This window comes from Neovison vison, chromosome 1 (genome assembly GCF_020171115.1).
Source record: "Neovison vison isolate M4711 chromosome 1, ASM_NN_V1, whole genome shotgun sequence".
Taxonomy (NCBI): Eukaryota; Metazoa; Chordata; class Mammalia; order Carnivora; family Mustelidae; genus Neogale; species Neogale vison.
In genome coordinates, this window is record NC_058091.1 from 219,397,958 (window position 1) to 219,417,014 (window position 19,057).

The following is a 19,057-nucleotide window of genomic DNA, read 5'->3' on the forward strand; positions in this document are numbered from 1 at the left end:
ATGGCTGTTTATATTTTACATACTATAGTATATCACATTTACGTATAGTGTTTTATATTATAGTTATGTATTTACATATATTTACATATTATACTATATTAATATTTCTTTCTTTCTTTTTTTTTTTAAAGATTTTATTTATTTATGTGACAGACAGAGATTATAAGCAGGCAGAGAGGCAGGCAGAGAGAGGGGAGGAAGCAGGCTCCCCGCTGAGCAGAGAGCCCGAAGCAGGGCTCGATCCCAGGACCCTGAGATCATGACCTGAGCCGAAGGCAGCGGCTTAACCCACTGAGCCACCCAGGCGCCCCTACTATATTAATATTTCTGTATATTATGCATTTTTATTGACAAAATACTTCAATCTACCTGATATTTATTTTAGAGTATTCTATGAGTGAGATGAAATAGTGGCATCTGCTTTAATATTAATGATCCCATTTGAAATCTATGGGTTAGGTGGTCTCTCTGCTCTACCTGGTATGTTACTTTGTTCACTTAATTTTATTCATCTGCCTCATTACTTAGCCTCAACAGCTCCTTTTAGAACAGGGACTACTACATATTATTTGTCTTTATTTCTCCTTTCCCCTATAACTGGGACAATGCACCATGCACAGCAAACTATCCAGTAAAAAAGAAATACTGGGGCACCTGGGTGGCTCAGTTGGTTAAGCAACTGCCTTCAGCTCAGGTCATGATCCTGGAGTCCAGCATTGGGCTCCTAGCTCCATGGGGAGTCTGCTTCTCCCTCTGACCTCCTCACCTCTCAAGCTCTCTCTCACTGTCTCCCTTTCAAATAAATAAATAAAATCTTTTAAAAAAAAAAAATACTGCAGATACAAAAATTTGGAATTACAGATTCTTGACTCCTTTACCAAAAAAGGATAGTACTTAAATTACTAAGATAAATAAGGCCTAGTTGGCAAAATGTTGGGTAAATATCCATCAGACTTTATAACAAGTGTTCATAGTGTTTTCTAAAGATGATGGATAAGGGTTAAAAACGAGATGGGCAAGAGACTTGGGTACAGCATGACAGAAATCTCTGTGGTGATCAATCTGTTCAGTGTCTTGATAAGGTCTATGAATTGTACCAATGTTAATTTCTTGATTTTGATAGTGTAATTGAGTTGGGTAAGAAATTACCACTGAAATTGAGTGAAGGGCACTCTTGGTGCTATTTTTGCAACTTCCCTGGATATATGATGATTTCAGAATAAAAAGTTAAAAAAAGTTTGTAAGAAAAAAAGTTAAAATTAGCAGAAAAAGCCCCTGCATTCTTTTAAATGGTGAAAGATTTTATTTAATTGATTTGGATAATATTTCACATGCATAACTTTCAATTTTCAAGTAACTAATAACAGAAAATTTTACCTTTGCTGGTCCTCCTCCAGAACTAGTGAACAAAACACTGAGTAGTGAGATGACAACAATATCACTGTGTTCAAATAGCAGCAAAGTCCTATAAAAATACAACATTATCATTCACAAAATACATCTGATTTTTCAATGAGAAACATGAATTCAACTGCAGTAAGAGAAAATAAATATTTCTCCTTGATTTCACAAAACACTGAGAAGAATAAATAGGGACAATTGCTTTGGAATAATCTATCTTCTGGCCTTATCTACCCCAGAAAGGGTGAAACTAGGGTAACTTGGTTAGTTCAGCTGGTAGAGCACCTCACTCCTGATCTTGGTGGTCAGTTCAAGTACCATGTTGGGCGTAGAGCCTACTTAATTTTAATTAAAAAAAAAAAAGGAGAAAAAAAGCTGAAATGGTATAACTTATAGGATTATATCACATCAATTTCTTGTATATGTGTACCAGGAAACACTTAGAGGGTTGCTCCTATCAGCTTTGTCCCCAGTAGCCCCAACCTAAATGTCACTCGTAAGAGAATAAATAATAAGGAATATGCCCATTCAACGGACTATTATACAACAATAAAAATGAATGAAATTCTATGAATATATTAAGAAATGCTGAATTGGGGGCACCTGGGTGGCTCAGTGGGTTAAGCCGCTGCCTTCGGCTCAGGTCATGATCTCAGGGTCCTGGGATCGAGTCCTGCATCGGGCTCTCTGCTCAGCAGGGAGCCTGCTTCCTCCTCTCTCTCTCTCTGCCTGCCTCTCTGCCTACTTGTGATCTCTCTCTGTCAAATAAATAAATAAAATCTTTAAAAAAAAAAAAAGAAATGCTGAATTGTATGCCTTATTTTTTTATTAAGAGAATTTTTTTTTTTAAGATTTATTTATTTGACAGAGAGAGACAGTAAGTGAGTACAAGCAGGGGGTGTAGCAGGCTCCTTGCTGATCAAGGAGCTTGATGAGGGGCTCAATCCCAGGACCTGGGATCATGACCTGAGCTGAAGGCAGATGCTTAACCCACTGAGCCACCCAGGCGCACCTGAATTGTACACTTCAAATGTGGTATAGACTGCATATTTGAGTCCCCCTTAAATTCATGTTAAACCCAACCTCTAGTGTCATGGTGTTTGGAAGTGGGACCTTTGGGATACATAGGTCACGAGGGTGGAACCCTCCCTCATGAATGAGATTGGAGTCCTCATCAAAAAGACCATAAGAGGGGGCGCCTGGGTGGCTCAGTGGGTTAAGCCGCTGCCTTCGGCTCAGGTCATGATCTCAGGGTCCTGGGGTCGAGTCCCGCATCGGGCTCTCTGCTCAGCAGGGAGCCTGCTTCCCTCTCTCTCTCTGCCTGCCTCTCCAACTACTTGTGATTTCTGTCAAATAAATAAATAAAATAAAATAAAAAAAAGACCATAAGAGTATTCTCTTTGCCTGTTCTGCCATGTGAGGTTACTGAGAAAAGATAGCTGTCTATGAACCAGGAAGTAGTCCCTCACCAGACAATCTGCCTCACCTTGATATTAGAATTCCCAGTCTCCAGAACTAAGAAATAAATCTATGTTGTTTAAAAGCCACCCAGTCTATGGGGCACCTGGGTTGCTCAGTTGGTTAAGCTTCCAATTCCTGATTTCATCTCAGATCATGATCTCAGGGTCATGGGATCGAGCCTCACATCAGACTCTGCACTCAGTGGGGAGTCTGCTTCTCTCTCCCCCTTTGTTCCTCACCCCACTCATGCATGCTCCTTATAAAATAAATTAATAAATCTTAAAAAAGAAAAAAAAAGGTGCCACCCAGTCGACACAGTATTTCTGTTATAACAGCCCAAATGGACTAAAATAAAAAGAATGAATGTTACAGTATATGAATCATATTTCAAAAAACTGCCATCAAATGAATGAACTACATATATACCTCATATGCATCAATATGGGCAAGTCTCAAATATAACATTAAAGGAAAAAGTAGGGCACCGGGGTGGCTCAGTGGGCTAGGCCTCTGCCTTCAGCTTGGGTCATGATCTCAGGGTCCTGGGATCGAGCCCCACATTGGGCTCTCTGCTCGGCCTCTCTGCCTCTTGTGATCCCCCTCTCTCTCTGCCTGCCTCTCTACCTACTTGTGATCTCTCTCTCTGTCAAATTAAAAAAAAAAATCTTAAAAATAAATAAATAAGTAGGAAAAGTACGCTGTAGAACATGCATGCAATGGAATTCTACTCATACAAAGTAAACAACTTGCAAAGTTAAACATAAAAAAAGACACATGTGAAAAAACTATATAGAAAACGAAGAAAATGAAAAGCAAAACTTAAGGGGCACCTGGGGGGGCTCAGTCATGAAGCGTCTGCCTTCAGCTCAGGTCATGATGCTGGGGGTCCTGGGATTGAGCTATAAAGAGTTGGGTTTTCTGCTCAGCAGGGAGCCTGCTTCTCCCTCTCCCCCTCTCCCCTGCTTGTGTTCCCTTTCTGGTTGTCCTTCTCTCTGTCAAATAAATAAAATCTTAAAAAATAAAGAAAAACAAAACAAGATGCTGATTGCACCGAAGGGTAGGGGGAGATGGGGACACAGTCAGGAGTGGCACACAGGGTTTCAAAGGTATTGGTAAGGTTTTATTTTGGGGGCTGGGTGCTAGATACATGAAGGTTCCCTTTATTATTTTTTGAAGATTTATTTATTTATCTGAGAGAGAGAGAGGAGTGACCAAAAGGAGAGCTGCGGGGAGGGACAGAGGGAAACTCAAGAAGACATCCTGACTTTTTTTTGTCTTTTGTTTTTTTAGAGAGAAAGAGGGAGGGACAGAGGGAGCCCAATGCGGGGCTCAATCCTACTACCCATGAGATCATGACCAGCCCCAAAACAGAGTTAGATGTTTAACTGGTTGAGGGCTGATAAGGGCTCAATCTCATGACCTGAGCCAAAATCAAGAGTTGGACACTTAACTGACTGAGCCACCTAAGGACCCCAGCATGATGGCTGCTTTTGCTTATTAAATTAAATTAAATTTATTTATTTAAGAGAGAGAGTGCAAAAGCAGGGGAAGGAACAGAGGGAGAGGGACAAGCAGACTCCATGTTAAGCACAGAGCCCAGTGCAGTGCTTAATCTCAGGAGCCTGAGATCATGGCTTGAGCTGAAAACCCAGGGGCCCCTGATGGTTTTCATAAAGAACAAGAGGGGCAGTGTTGGCCGAGGAGCTGGTGGTAGTGACAGGTTGTAAGCAGGAAATATAAGTATAAATGAGAAGTCAAATAAAAATTTAACAATATTCCGCTTTTCTTCCCTACCTAACACACAGGGACAGTCAGTGATTTAATAACATACAGAACAAAATATAACTTAATGGAAAAGAAATTTTTTTTTTTTTTTTTTTTTTTTTTTTTTTTTTTTTAAAGATTTTATTTATTTATTTGAGAGAGAGAGACAGTGAGAGAGAGCATGAGCGAGGAGAAGGTCAGAGAGCGAAGCAGACTCCCCATGGAGCTGGGAGCCCGATGTGGGACTCGATCCCGGGACTCCAGGATCACGCCCTGAGCCGAAGGCAGTCGTCCAACCAACTGCGCCACCCAGGCGTCCCGAAAAGAAATTTTTTTTAAAAGATTTTATTTATTTATTTGACAGAGAGAGATCACAAGTAGGCAGAGAGGCAGGCAGAGAGAGAGAGGAGGAAGCAGGCTCCCCGCCTAGCAGAGAGCCCGATACAGGACTCAATCCCAGGACCCCAAGATCACGACCCGAGCCGAAGGCAGCGGCTCGACCCACTGAGCCACCCAGGCACCCTTTTTTTTTTTTTTTTTAAAGATTTATTTGTTTATTTGACAGACAGAAATCACAAGGAGGTAGAGAGGCAGGCAGAGAGAGAGGAGGAAGCAGGCTCCCTGCTGAGCAGAGAGCCCAATGTGGGGCTCAATCCCAGGACCCTGGGATCATGACCCGAGCCGAAGGCAGAAGTTTTAACCCACTGAGCCACCCAGGCGCCCCTGGAAAAGAAATTTTTTAAGAAAGGATTTTATTTATTTGAGAGAGAGAGAGAAAGAGAAAAAGAATGAGTGAGATCACAAGCAAGGGGGAAGGGTAGAGTGAGAAGCAGACTACCTGCTGAGCCAGTAGTCCAATGTGGGACTTGATCTCAGGACCTTGAGATCATGACCTGAGCTGAAGGAAGACACTTAACCAACTGAGCCACCCAGGCATCCCCAGATTTTTTTTTTTTTAAAGATTTTATTTATTTATTTGACAGGGAAAGATCACAAGTAGGCAGAGAGGCAGGCAGAGAGAGAGGGAGGGAAGCAGGCTCCCCGCCGAGTGGAGAGCCCGATGCGGGACTCGATCCCAGGACCCTGAGATCATGACCCGAGCCAAAGGCAGCAGCTTAACCAACTGAGCCACCCAGGTGCCCCCAGCCCCAGATTTTTTAAAGATTTTATTTATTTATTTTAGAGAAAGCATACACACAAGCAGGCAGAGCAGCAGGCAGAGGGAGTTGGAGAAGCAGGCTCCCAAGTAAGCAGAGAGCCTGACTCGGGGCTTGATCCCAGGACCCTGGCATCATGACCTGACCCAAAGGCGGACACATAACTGACTGACCCACCCAGGTGCCCCAAAGATTTTCCTACTGATTGATTTCATTTACCATTTCAGACCTTTAAGTTTCTAAAATCATGTGCTAAAAGGGATCACCAATGGATGATAAAAAATCACCTATGTTAAAAATTTTCTGAAACTGGGGCACCTGGGTGGCTCAGTGGGTTAAGCCGCTGCCTTCGGCTCAGGTCATGATCTCAGGGTCCTGGGATCGAGTCCCGCATCGGGCTCTCTGCTCAGCAGGGAGTCTGCTTCCTCCTCTCTCTATCTGCCTGCCTCTCTGCCTACTTGTGATCTCTCTCTGTCAAATAAATAAATAAAATCTTTAAAAAAAAAATTTTCTGAAACTGTTTGGACTCTTAAGTACTATAATATCACAACAGAACATGAACAATACATTTACAGTGTTCACCAAAAGATAGTCCACATATTAAACAGGTTCTGTCAGCAATGCCCCATGTATAACTATTGAGTTGTAACCAATGCTATAGGAGTAAGAGAAGCATTTATATATAACTTAACAAAAATACCTGACATAAAATATAATGGAATAAAACTAATATTCAAAATTAAGAAATACAAATAAACATTCAAAATATGCATTTTTTATTTACCTTAGTGGTCCACAAAGAGTGAGGCCAAAAAACCACAAGAGTGAAATGATACACCCAGCAACTGCATGTTTAAATATTTTGATCCACTATGAATGGAAATAAAAAGTTAAAAATTTTAGTCATAGATGTTTTGCTAGTATCTCGAAATCTTAAATAAAATATACAAGGAAAGAAAATAATGGTAGCACTTAAATATTTTAAAGGCTAAATAATTACATTTTTTATTTTTATTTTTTAATTTTTTTTAATGAAGATTTTTATTTATTTGACAGAGAGAGACAGAGCAAGAGAGGGAACACAAGCAGGGGGAATGGAAGAGGGAGAAGCAGGCTTCCTGCTGAGCAGGGAGCCCAATGAGAGGCTTGATTCCAGGACCCCGGGATCATAACCTGAGCTGAAGGCAGATGGTTAAAAACTAAGCCACCCAGGCACCCCAATAATTACATTTTTAAAAATAATCACATATTTTGAACTGAAATAGAAAATGTTAAGATCCTTTGACTAAATCTAGATTTGTAAGACAGTATTATGTTTTCCATTTTCTATGTTCTTGTCTGTTGTTAGATCTTGAGATCTTTTTCTATAAAATACAAATTTGTGGGTTTTTTTCATTAGTTTCTCACTAATTTGCTAGAACACGTAATGTTTTAGTCTTTAAATTCTTTTCCACCAGATATTCGGAGCTTGAGTTACTTGAAAAGAGGGAAAAAAGTTATGATGGGCATTAAAATATTAATTCTGTTTTTCAAAACATGCATGGTCTCTAAAACAGAGGTACGTAAATTTGTCATTCTAATTAAAAAGTCATGGCACAGGACTCTAAGTTGTTGCACAAAGTAAACATGTAGTAGGGTCTAACTCCTGTCCAAAGAGGTAATAATATGAGATGACAATACAGAATGCAGGAGATTTCTGGTATGCATCCTGAACCTCAGGTGCCTAAAGAAAATAATGATGATGATAAGGGTGACAGCTAATACGTATTATTTGCTGACTATATGCCAGGCACTATTTCAAGAAGTTTATATGTATTAATTCATTTATTCCTCACAGTTCCATTAAAAGGTATTATTAACTCCATTTTACAGGTAAGAAAATTGAGGTAGAGAAAAATTAAGAAACTTGCTCCAAGTAAGAGTTCGAAAAGAGGACAAACACAACATGAAATCTGGCTGACTCCAGAGGCTTCATTCTTAACCTCTATGGTTTATCTGCCTCCTAATGACATATGTCCTAGGCTTTGGGCCATGTCTGCACGTCTCATTTAGAAATCTTTAGAATAGAGTCTTGCATTTAAAAAAAAATTACTTTATACCTTAAAATTTTTCTACTCTCTTCTCCATTTTTAAACATTCTGTTATCTTAATACTTTACAGTTTACTCTTGAAGACTTGATACTAAAAGGCAAGTCAAGAGCAATTTAACTCTGGAAATGTTCTGCTGTGTACTTAAATCATTTAAGTAATCTGATCAACAAAAGAGCATTTCTCCTGGCCCAATGACTAGGAAGGTGCTAGGAAAAAAGGAATGTGGCAAAAACTCACCTGGTGTTTGGTAATACTTTTTCCAGAAGAAAATGGCTTTTGACACAAAACCATAAAAAATGCAGTCCTGTGAATAAGGAAACATTATATAATATAAATATTAATATGTTAATATTTATCTTATATATAAAGTATGATGTTAAGTAAAGATTCTCACTTTAAATAAATATACTACAACTTGAAAGATATGTTACCCTCTAAAAAGATTATACTGGAGAACAATATTTATTCTACTAAGGCTTCCACTGCAATATCTGGGGAACTCTTATTTTGTAATTGCCTTCAGAATCAGTTCACCAGCCACAAAAGAAAGGAGTCTCAATATTTTTTCATACTTTAAAATAGGAAAAAACAAAACAAAACAAAACAAAACAAAAAAAATCCAACCTATCTTCTCCAAAACTTAGTAACAGTCTAGAAATAACAGAAATGAAGAATGCCCTCACCTTTCAAATTCCCAAAATGGTCACTTAATTTTAGTAATTAAATCTTAGTAAATTAAATTTTAGTAATTAAATTAACTTCCTGGGGACGCCTAGGTGGCTCAGTTGGTTAAGCAGCTGCCTTTGGCTCAGGTCATGATCCCAGTGTCCTGGGATCGAGTCCCACATCGGGCTCCTTGCTCAGCAGGGAGCCTGCTTCTCCCTCTGCCTCTGCTGCCACTCTGTCTGCCTGTGCTCGCTCTCCCCCGCCCCGATAAATAAATAAAATCTTTAAAAAAAAAAATTAACTTCCTGTAGTCTTAATGGATTTTTATTTACAGAGAGTGGTCACCATCAAGCTCAAGGTCCAAAGAAACTTTATTCAGAAAGAATTTCTTACTATGTGCAGAATAATGTAAAACTTATTTTATATGAGGAGCCTGTACTGTGAAGGGAGCATATTGTGAACAAAGCCCAGCATAGTTAAACTTAGAAAATAAGGAACATCTGTGCCAGAACAAGTCTCAGGTTACATTCTATGCCTGCTGGAAGGCTGACCTACACCAGTGGTATGGTCTGGGAATCCCTAGGGCCTGGAGACTCTTCGGAAGCCTGTGGGGTCAAAACCATTTTTATGAAAATACTAAGAAATTATCTGCCCTCTTCACTCTTGTTCTCCCAGGGGTGTAGAGTGGAGCTCTTCAGAGGATAAATGATGTGAGATCCTGCATAGACTGAATGCTGAAACAGACATGAAAATTCAGCAATCCTCTATTAAGCTGAACATTGAAAGAAACGTGCAAAAACCTCTTTAACACAAACTATAGCACAAGTTGAGTTTTGGGAAGCTATTACAGTATAACAGTCTTCAAAAAAAAAACAGTAATTCTCTTTGTACCTCTAACCTTAGGTATTTTATTTTTTTGAAAACTTAATCATAAATGTGTAAGGAGGAATAAAAAGCACAAAATATTTTATCTAAAATTTCCTAGAGATAATCAGTTAAAACAAGAGTTTCAAATAAATAAAACATTAAGGAAAAAAGAACTACAGACACTTACCCAAGTTTTAATATAAAAATGAATTGAACAATGTGAACTGCTTTTAGGAGATCATATGATTCAAAAAGTCCCACAGCCTTCAAAAATTTAGTGAAACATAGTAACACAATATATTTTGTTAATCTGAAAAGTAAAAGCAGAAACAAGTTTCAGTATCATTAAAATCACAACTCTGTAATTTTTTTTCTTATTATACACTAGGGATTATTATAGAAACCACAGATACTCATTAAAATAAATGAAACAAACAAAAAAAACAAACAACTCCCCATCCACATAACAACTAATAATATCTTGGTACATATACTTCCAGATTCTTTTTTAACAGACACAATCTGCTAAAAAAAAAAAGGGGGGGGCAAACTAAAAATAAATATGTTCTTGGCTAATTGAGTTGCCCAGATTACTTTCTAATCTGCCTTTTAAAACTTAAGTTACTTCAAACAAAGAGAATAAAAAGAGACATCAAACTCTTTCTGCGATGAAGCTAGAAGAGCACAATGTAAGAAGTAACAGAGGAAAGGTAAATGCCTTAGGTTTGCCCCTCCTCTGCTTTGCTATGTGAGTGCAGTGAGAGTCATGGTTGAAAAGTTAAGCAACCTTCCCCTACAGAGCCGTGTAAAAGCTCAGGAATCTGAAGCACCTCAGAAAGGCCTGGGGAGCTGAAAAGAGAAGCAGCATCAACAAGTCCTCCAGGTAGCTGGATCCCCACATTTCCTACCCATCATAGCCAGGCAACTAGCTCTCCTCAATCATGACAGGACACATGAGGCTTAGTCTCTGGAGAGGTCTAGACATAAGGCAAAGCAGAGATGAGGGGTGAGGCGCTAGAATAAAATCATGGAAATTAAAAGGAACTTTCCTTTTAATTAAATTAAATTAAATTAAATTAACTCCACCCGACCTCTTTTTCGTCTTTTACCTCTAATATCCTAACAGCCAGGCTGCAATCTCTCAGCAGAACCCTCTTAGGGATCCACTAGGGACAAGCCCCACACAGGTGTTCTAATTAGTTTTTTAGGGCTCCCTCAAATATGAATGGCAAACATGGATAATCAATCTTTTAAGCCCCTTTTAAGATAAGCTTAGGAGGGACCAATCAAAGTCAACAACAAACCAAAAAGATAAAGGGATCATAGGTAACAGCAGCAGAAAACAAAAAGAACTATAAATAACACTCTCAGACATAAGAATACTGAATGCATGAAAAAATTAGGCTGCCATAAAAAGGAAGAAAAAAAGAGCTCCTGAAAAAAAAACTGAAATTAGGGAAGAAATTACTTCAGTCTTCTAGCCTAGTAGTAGCAGAAATCTTAGATCATAATACTCTCAAGCAGTAAAAAAAAAAAGTTTTGCACATGAAACCCACTACTAATCTCTATGTTGTAAAAGTGTATTACTGTACTGATGTTATATTATATACATTATAAAACATACACAAATTAGAAATTAAAAAGAATGAGATAAAAAGTGGTGAAATCCTTAGTATTTTTTCCCTCACCCTAATAGGACATCTTGTGCAAGCCACTCAAGTACATGACTTCTTAAGTTTACATCAAACAGGTGTTACTATATTAAAAAGGAGGTATAAGGGAAAACAAAACAAAACATGATGTGTGAAGGATGTCCACGTCTGGCATACTGACCGGGATAAGAAGTCTCTATCAGTGGGAGAAAAAATACAAAAACAAACGCAGAAGTTTAAAAGAAACCGAAGTCGTTCAAACAAAGTTAAAATAATTTGGCATACAATGGGGATATCAAGGTATAATATAAAAACTGATGAGTATGTATAACCCAGTAAGATGGCACTGAATTAACAAGAGCTAAACCATATTAAACATACAGTAATTTGATTAAGAAGGCACAAAAAACACATTTTAGGAAGATTTTGATGCAATTATTAAAATAAATTTCAGTTCTTCAAAGAATGAATCTCAGTATCTTTACCATCCAAGATGGCTCATTTTCTGTTTTAGTCCAGATAATATCATAGTAAATTAAAAAAAAGAAGATTTGACCAAAGTGCTTTTTCTTATTATGAACACCATCTGGGGGGCGTTTTATAGTGTAGTCTGGGGATTTTAACTATGTGATAATTAATCACCCAAAAGCTAATAAAAATGTTATTGTGGAATAACGTGTACGTCACATCCTAAAGCACCTTAAAGAAATTCCTATTTAGGGACGCCTGGGTGGCTCAGTTGGTTAAGCAGCTGCCTTCGGCTCGGGTCATGATCCCAGCGTCCTGGGATCGAGTCCCACATTGGGCTCCTTGCTCAGCAGGGAGCCTGCTTCTCCCTCTGCCTCTGCCTGCCATTCTGTCTGCCTGTGCTCTCTCCCTCTCTCTCTCTGATAAATAAAAAAAAAAAAAAAAAAGAAATTCCTATTTAACTCATTTGTTGAACATTCAAATATGTTTCAAAGATCAAGCATATTTTCTGGGATGACGAAAATGTTTTATAGCTTGGGGCACCTGAGTAGGTCAGCTGTTTAAGTGCCCGACTCGATTTTGGCTGGGGTCATGATATTAGGGTCATGAGATCAAGCCTATGTTAGGAGTCAGGCTCCGTGCTCAGCAGGCAGTCGGCTCAAGATTCTTTCTCTCCCTCTATGCCCCACCCCCTGAGCATGCTCGCTCTCTCTCTCTAAATACATAAATCTTTAAAAAAAATTGTTCTATAGCTTGACTATGCTGAAAGTTACATAGGTATACACATTTGTGAAAAATGCAAACTTGTACCTTTAAAATCTATGCATTTTATTATAGGTAAATTTTATCTCAATGAAAAAAGGAATATGGCAAAAAATAATAAATTTAAAGTTATGGCTATAATAGCAACAAAAAATCAAGCGTATTTTGTTTTTGGACTCTCTGCAGACTGGCTAAAAACACAGTAAAACAAGGGAAATCTGGGGCGCCTGGGTGGTTCAGTGGGTTAAAGCCTCTGCCTTCGGCTCAGGTCATGATCCCGAGGTCCTGGGATCGAGCCCCGCATTGGGCTCTCTGCCTGGCGGGGAGCCTGCTTCCTCCTCTCTCTGCCTACTTGTGATCTCTGTCTGTCAAATAAATAAATAAAATCTTAAAAAAAAAAACAAACAAACAAGGGAAATCTACCAAGTCTCTAGCAACTGTCCAGGTATTTTGCGCTAACAGTAAAATCATCTTTAAATATGGAAGACAAAAAGCATATTAAAACCTAAGATTTATTTATATTTTGGACCATTTAAGCTAGAGAAAAAAGTCACATAGACTTCAGTACACTGAGTATATTAACTATATTAATACTAAATAAATATTCTAGTCAGTGTAGCAATTCAAAATTAGCCAATGAAAATAAAAGTTGAGCTAGAAATCTGTTGTTTATTAGTTCCCAACACAGAGACCAGCATTGTAAGTGCTCAGCAAATGTTTATAAAAAAAAATGTTAATTCTACAACTATACTTTGTGATATGGTGATATCTCATACAGTAACATATATAATGCAATAATACAGTACATTAAGTGGCAATCAAGCTTCTGGCAACCTGAACTATCAGCAACTGAGCTACAGACTCAGAATGAAAGAAAAGAAAGAAATCAAATAGCAACACTCAAAACCTCAGGGGCTTTACTCCTTAAGCTTTTAATTAGGTGTAATAATAAGGCAGCAGGATAGAAGCAAGGACACAAAGAACAATAAAGTCAAGATAGGGAGGGAAAAAACAAAGACCAGGAAAAACAGAGGTACATTAAAAAATCACAGCAGTCCGGGAATTCTCAATGTCAGCAAAGAGCCTTGTATATTCTTCATGAGGCTATACAGCCATTTTTCAAATATTCTTTGCACACTTACTATATGACAAATGCTATACATGGCCAATGAGACCTAAGGGAAGACTGACACGGTGGCTTCAAGCATAGCCTTCCCTCTTCCTGATCAAAAGAGAAGATGCAGTTGGAAATACTGGTCTTCTTTCTGCCTTCAAGGCAGGACCTTTATCTAAAAAATGTTATCAAAATGTTAACATTATCTATAAGACTTATCCATCTTATAACAAGCCTGAATATGAAAGCCAATACACGTTGGATGACAGAGAGTAAAGACAAGGAATCTGGGTCCTAGATGGTATCACTTAGGTGCTGACCAAATACCTACAATGTCTGGTTTCTTTTCTGTGAGAATATCTCCTTATTTGTTTAAAGTTCTCTTCGTTAGGTTACTTACAACTAAACATATTTCTAGGAGCTATATGCGACACTTAATGTGTAATACAGACCCAGTCTGCAAGGAGTCTGAGGCCTAAGGAGGACAGGCAACCAAACAAGTATTTATGTGACCTAATATGTAATACAGTTTTAAAAGAATACTGGAAGCAACTAACTCTAACTTGGTAAGCAAAGGTCCATCTTTAGAGTTCGGGACATCTCAGTGTATATTAAAGACTACGTAGGAATTTGGAGTACCTGGGTGGCCCAGTTGGTTAAGCATCTGACACTTGATCTCAGCTCAGGTCTCAACCTCAGGGTCATGAGTTCAAGTCACGCATTGGGCTCCATGCTGGGTGTGGAGCATACTTAAAAAAATAAAAATAGGGCACCTGGGTGGCTCAGTGGGTTAAGCCGCTGCCTTCGGCCCAGGTCATGATCTCAGGGTCCTGGGATCAAGTCCCACATGGGGCTCTCTGCTCAGCAGGGAGCCTGCTTCCCTTCCTCTCTCTGCCTGCCTCTCTGCTTACTTGTGATCTCTCTCTGTCAAATGAATAAATAAAATCTTAAAAAAAAAAATAAAAATAAAGACTAACAAGAAAGCGGAGCAGAGAGTAGCATATGCAAAATACTAGTACTAGGAACAAGCCTTTGAATGAATGACTGTATGTAAGGTCAGCTAACCAGATGATGGTCAGAATGACCAGAGATCAAGGAAAAGGTAAATTATATATAATATATTTGTTTTAAAAAGATAGGACAACATGTGAAATTCTTCTTTTAAAAAAATATTTTATTTATTTCTTTGACAGAGAGAGAGCCTGGGTGCAAGTGCACGAGCAGAAGCAGGCTCCCTGCTGAGGTGGGAATATGATGGGAGGGCAGTGGGGGTTCGATCCCACCTGGGATCATGATCAGAGCCAAAGGCAGACACTTAACTGACTGAGCCACCCAGGTGCCCAATTTCTAAGTAATTTCTGTTTGAAATATTAATTAAACTTGAAAAATTTGGCACTTCAAAGGCAAGATTTAGTAATAAGGAACATTAATTTGAGACAGAGAGCATGAGTGGGAGTGGCAGAGGGAGAGAGACTCTCAGACACCACACTGAACCTGGAGCCTGAAATGCTGAGTGATCTCATGACCCTGAGATCACTATGTGATCTGAAACCAAGAGCTGGGCGCTCAACTGACTGTGCCATCCACGTGCCCCTAAGTAAAATACTTCTTGATAACATTATCATTATGATCTGACAGCAATTTTCTTTATTCCTTTTTTAATTTTTAAAATATAAAGATTATAAAAGTAATTTCTGAGTAGCTGCTTGTTATTAAAGTTGTAGATAAAATCATTCCTAATTTTCTCCTCACAGGTGACCAAGCGGTCATCCTTTCAAACCTTTTCCCTTGCATCTTCATGTATGAAATATGCATATTTCATATATTCACATCTTTACAATCATATACATATGTTGATAGTTATATGACTTTTCATGTACTATATGTTCCAGATTTTTGCTACCATGATTAAATTAGGAAAAAATTTTTTTTCAGGAAAATTATTTTAACATTTAGTTAAAAGTTGGACTCTGATTTTTATTTTTTATTTATTTATAAAACATTAATTTTTTAAAAAGATTTTATTTATTTGACAGAGATCACAAGTAGGAAGAGAGGCAGGCAGAGAGAGAGAGAGAGAGAGAGAGAGAAGGAAGCAGGTTCCCTGCTGAGCAGAGAGTCCCATGTGGAGCTCGGATCCCAGGACACTGGGATCATTACCTGGGCCGAAGGCAGAGGCTTTAACCCACTGAGCCACCCTGGTGGCCCTAAAACATTAATTTTTTTTAAAAAAGATTTTACTTATTTATTTGAGAGAGAGACACAGAAAGAGAGAGAGAAAGGACAAGCATGGGGAGCAACAGTGGGAGAGGGAGAAGCAGGCTCTCCGCTGTGAAGGGAGCCTGATTCGGGGCTCAATCCCAAGACCCTGAGAACAGGACCTAGCTGAAGGCAGACTTGCTTAACGGACTGAGCCACCCAGGAACCTCTGGACTCTCTGATTTTTAAAGCCTCATTAGTGAGGTCTTCCTTTTGGGCTACAGATGAAACACTAGATAAGGCTAAATAACCACATACTAGTAAGTAGATATCTGCAGTTAATATTGTGCAGGAAAACAGTGAACAGCTTCATTTACTAAGAGGGAAAGAAGGGGGACGTGTTTAGAAGAGAAATGCTCTTCAACAGGGGCAGTGGCCCTTGAGTCACTCACTGACTCTGGGGGACTCAGGGAGATACATTCTACCTACCCAACTGATGAATCATTATTTGCCATCAACTAGTTTCATTAAATGTTATCATTGGTCTTTTATGTGAAAGAGTACAAAAATCTCTGGTTCTCTAAACCTGAAATTACTGAAATTTCGGTTTGGGTTTAAATGTGCTTCTTAGCTTTGCCCACTGCAACAGATCATGGTTCTCCAGCAAACAATACACAGTGTGTGAAATGAATGGGGTTTAGGATAACGGACTCTCACTTACTAGTTGGGAAAATAAACTTTTTTCTATGTCTCAGTTTCTTGATCTGTGAAACAAGGGTGTGTTAGGTAGTCTACAGCACTGTTGTAAGTATTAAGTGAGATGCTACACTCAGAGCAAATCGGACACAGTTGTTCAACAAATGTTGACTGTAACCCTCTTTCCTGCAAAGAGGTCTTACAGAAGCCAGATAGAAACATTTGAAACAATTCTTTATTGGTGAATTCAGGCACAAAAATATCCACAATTAAAGGATTTTTTTAAAAAAGATTTTATTTATTTATTTGACAGAGAGAGAGAGAGAGAGAGATATCACAAGTAGGCAGAGAGGCAGGCAGAGAGAGAGAGGGGGAAGCAGGCTCCCCGCGGAGCAGAAAGCCCGACTCGGGGCTCGATCCCAGGAACCAGAGATCATGACCTGAGCCGAAGGCAGAGGCTTAACCCACTGAGCCACACAGGCGCCCCCACAATTAAAGGATTTTTAAGCTAGTTTTTGTTGCAGATTTTAACTAGTATGTGATTAGTCTACACAAAGGAAAATTTGTGCAATTTGTAATCTACTAAAAATTCACCACTCCTGAGTTGAATTCGATTCTGCAATGAGCTACAATAGAAGGGCAGTTCTGCTAAGCAATACAACAGGATAGCAAAAGACTCTTTGCCCCATCTACCTAAGACAATAATCTCTTGAATAAACAGTAACTTTAAACTATTTGTTTAAACATAATTTCCAGTTTACAGAAAAGTGGCAAGAATAGTATGCCCTTTACCTGGATTCCCTCATTGTTACATGTCTCATTTGCCTTATTATCTCTCTAAATACAGGCTTTATTTTCCTCAACTAAAAATAAGTTACTAATATCGTACTTCTAAATACTTGATTTCCTAAGAATATGTACATTTTCTTATAAAATCAGAAAAGTTATCTTCAGAAAATTTAACATGGTTATGATACTTTACCACCCTAGTCCAGTTTTGTTAACAGACCTATTATTGTCCTTTACAGCATTTGCCCCCCTCTGCTACCAAAATCTAGACCAGTCGCCTACTGCATTTACTTGTCATACCTCAGTAAATAGTATCTGATATGCTGTTATTTATAAGAGATTAGAAAATTAAACTACAAAAATGCAGTTGACCTAAGTTCTGTCCCAGCATTTTAAATGTTCTTTTCCACTAAAAAATTATATTAGCAATGCTATTTCTACAGTTCCAAAGAATTTATCAAAGCAAACTTTAAATCTGAAAAAAAGTACTGAAGAACGAAAAAAACTGAACCTCATTAAAAATGAAGACAATGAATACCAAATTCCAACAACACCGTTGGACAGTATTTTATGCCTCTTTGACACTACCTCACAACTTAAGACAGATCAAGGACACGCTCGAAAGTGTTTACTGTACTTACCTCTGGGAGGTTTGTGGGAACATACGAAGGAGGCAGTGTAGAGAGGAATTTTCGCTTTTTATTCTACGAATTTTTGTAGCGTTTGCGTTTGTTTGTTTGTTTTTAACAATGAGCACACATTTCTCATTTAATAATAAAATAAAAGAAGCCAAGGAAAAGAAAGTTAGATGACGGGCTGAATTTTTGATGCGCGGGGTTAACCTGAATGTCGAAGTTCATCCGTTTGTACTTTGCTTTCTTCGCCTGAAGCTGGTGACACCTTCCCCTAACTTACTCAAGGAGACGTCAGAAAGGTTAACTAGTCACTAAACTACTATTTCAGGGAGAAAGAGCCAACGGAAAGGGTTGTCACAGACCAAAAAAACCCCTGCTGGCAGAGGGAAGATTAACGGTGTGCCTCGGAAACCAGAAACTCAAGCAGAACCTCCCGGGGCTTTAGAGCGTTCATTCTGCAGCGGGCAGCGGGGGAGCCAATGAAAGCCGCAGGCGCGGGCAGCGCCGGGACGGGACGGACCCCTGTGGGACGCGTGCTGGGCTGAGCGCGTTCCGCGCTGTCAGCGGGACGGGAGGGACGCGGGTGCCCGCGCGCGTCCGGGTGCGCGAGTGAGCGAGCCAGCGAACGCAGGCGCGGGAGAGGCGCTCCGGAGGCGCGAGCCGCGTCCGTCTCTTACCGAGCGCTGGGCACGTCCACGGGCCCAAGGCCGCCGCCGCCGCCGCCGCCGCCACCGCCGCCGCCGCCGCCGGGGCCGGCTAGCACCTCCCCGCCGAATTTCTCCTCCATTCCGGGGCTCAGGAGCCGCCGCCGCTGCCCCCGCCGCGGGGTTTCCTCATGTCTCGCCGCTGCCGCGGAACAGCGGGCGCAGGCGCGTCACTCCCCCATGGCAGCGGCCCCGTCGTGTCCCCGCAGGCCCGACCGCCGCCGCCGCCGCTGTACCCGGCTCTGGCTCACAAGCACACGCGCGTCGGGACTAGGCCGCGGGCAGTTCCAGTGGCGCCGGGTTCCCTGGAGGCGCACCGGAGCGGACGTTGCCAGGCCACGTCATCAGGCCCAGCAGCCCTCACTCCTGGGGGTGTGCCCAGCCTTGCGCCTGCGCACAACCGAACACTCGCTTTCTTTTGCCCTTCTTTAGGTTCCGCTTACTGCCGGGTGACGGATCAGCCCCTCCCATCCACTCTGCCTCTGCCCTTACCTGTCCCTGCAGCGCCACCTCTGGGCCGTCAGGAAAACAGCGGAAGAGGGCAGGGAAAATGGACAACGTATGATTGAATGGACTAGAATATCTTTTATGAAATCCTGCTGCTAAACTATGCTATTTAAGCCTGGTAAAA

The 19,057-nt window shown here is 40.1% G+C and overlaps 1 protein-coding gene across 2 annotated transcripts in view; it reads right to left on the reverse strand.

Moving 5' to 3' along the window:
• SLC30A5 (solute carrier family 30 member 5) overlaps positions 1-18,700 on the reverse strand; it is a 38,463-nt gene extending 19,763 nt beyond the window's left edge. Inside the window, exons 1-5 of one of the 2 annotated variants that reach the window (XM_044267819.1) lie at positions 18,400-18,700; positions 9,595-9,717; positions 8,112-8,178; positions 6,568-6,653; positions 1,378-1,465 (exon numbers count right to left, since the gene is read on the reverse strand). In XM_044267819.1, coding sequence (XP_044123754.1) covers positions 1,378-1,465; positions 6,568-6,653; positions 8,112-8,178; positions 9,595-9,717; positions 18,400-18,509 — 474 coding nt within the window. In that variant the 5' untranslated portion in view covers positions 18,510-18,700. Of the gene's footprint in view, positions 1-1,377; positions 1,466-6,567; positions 6,654-8,111; positions 8,179-9,594; positions 9,718-17,728; positions 17,767-18,399 lie in introns of those variants that run through there. The other variant, XM_044267820.1, reaches the window with a different exon arrangement.
• Positions 18,701-19,057: the final 357 nt, after the last annotated feature.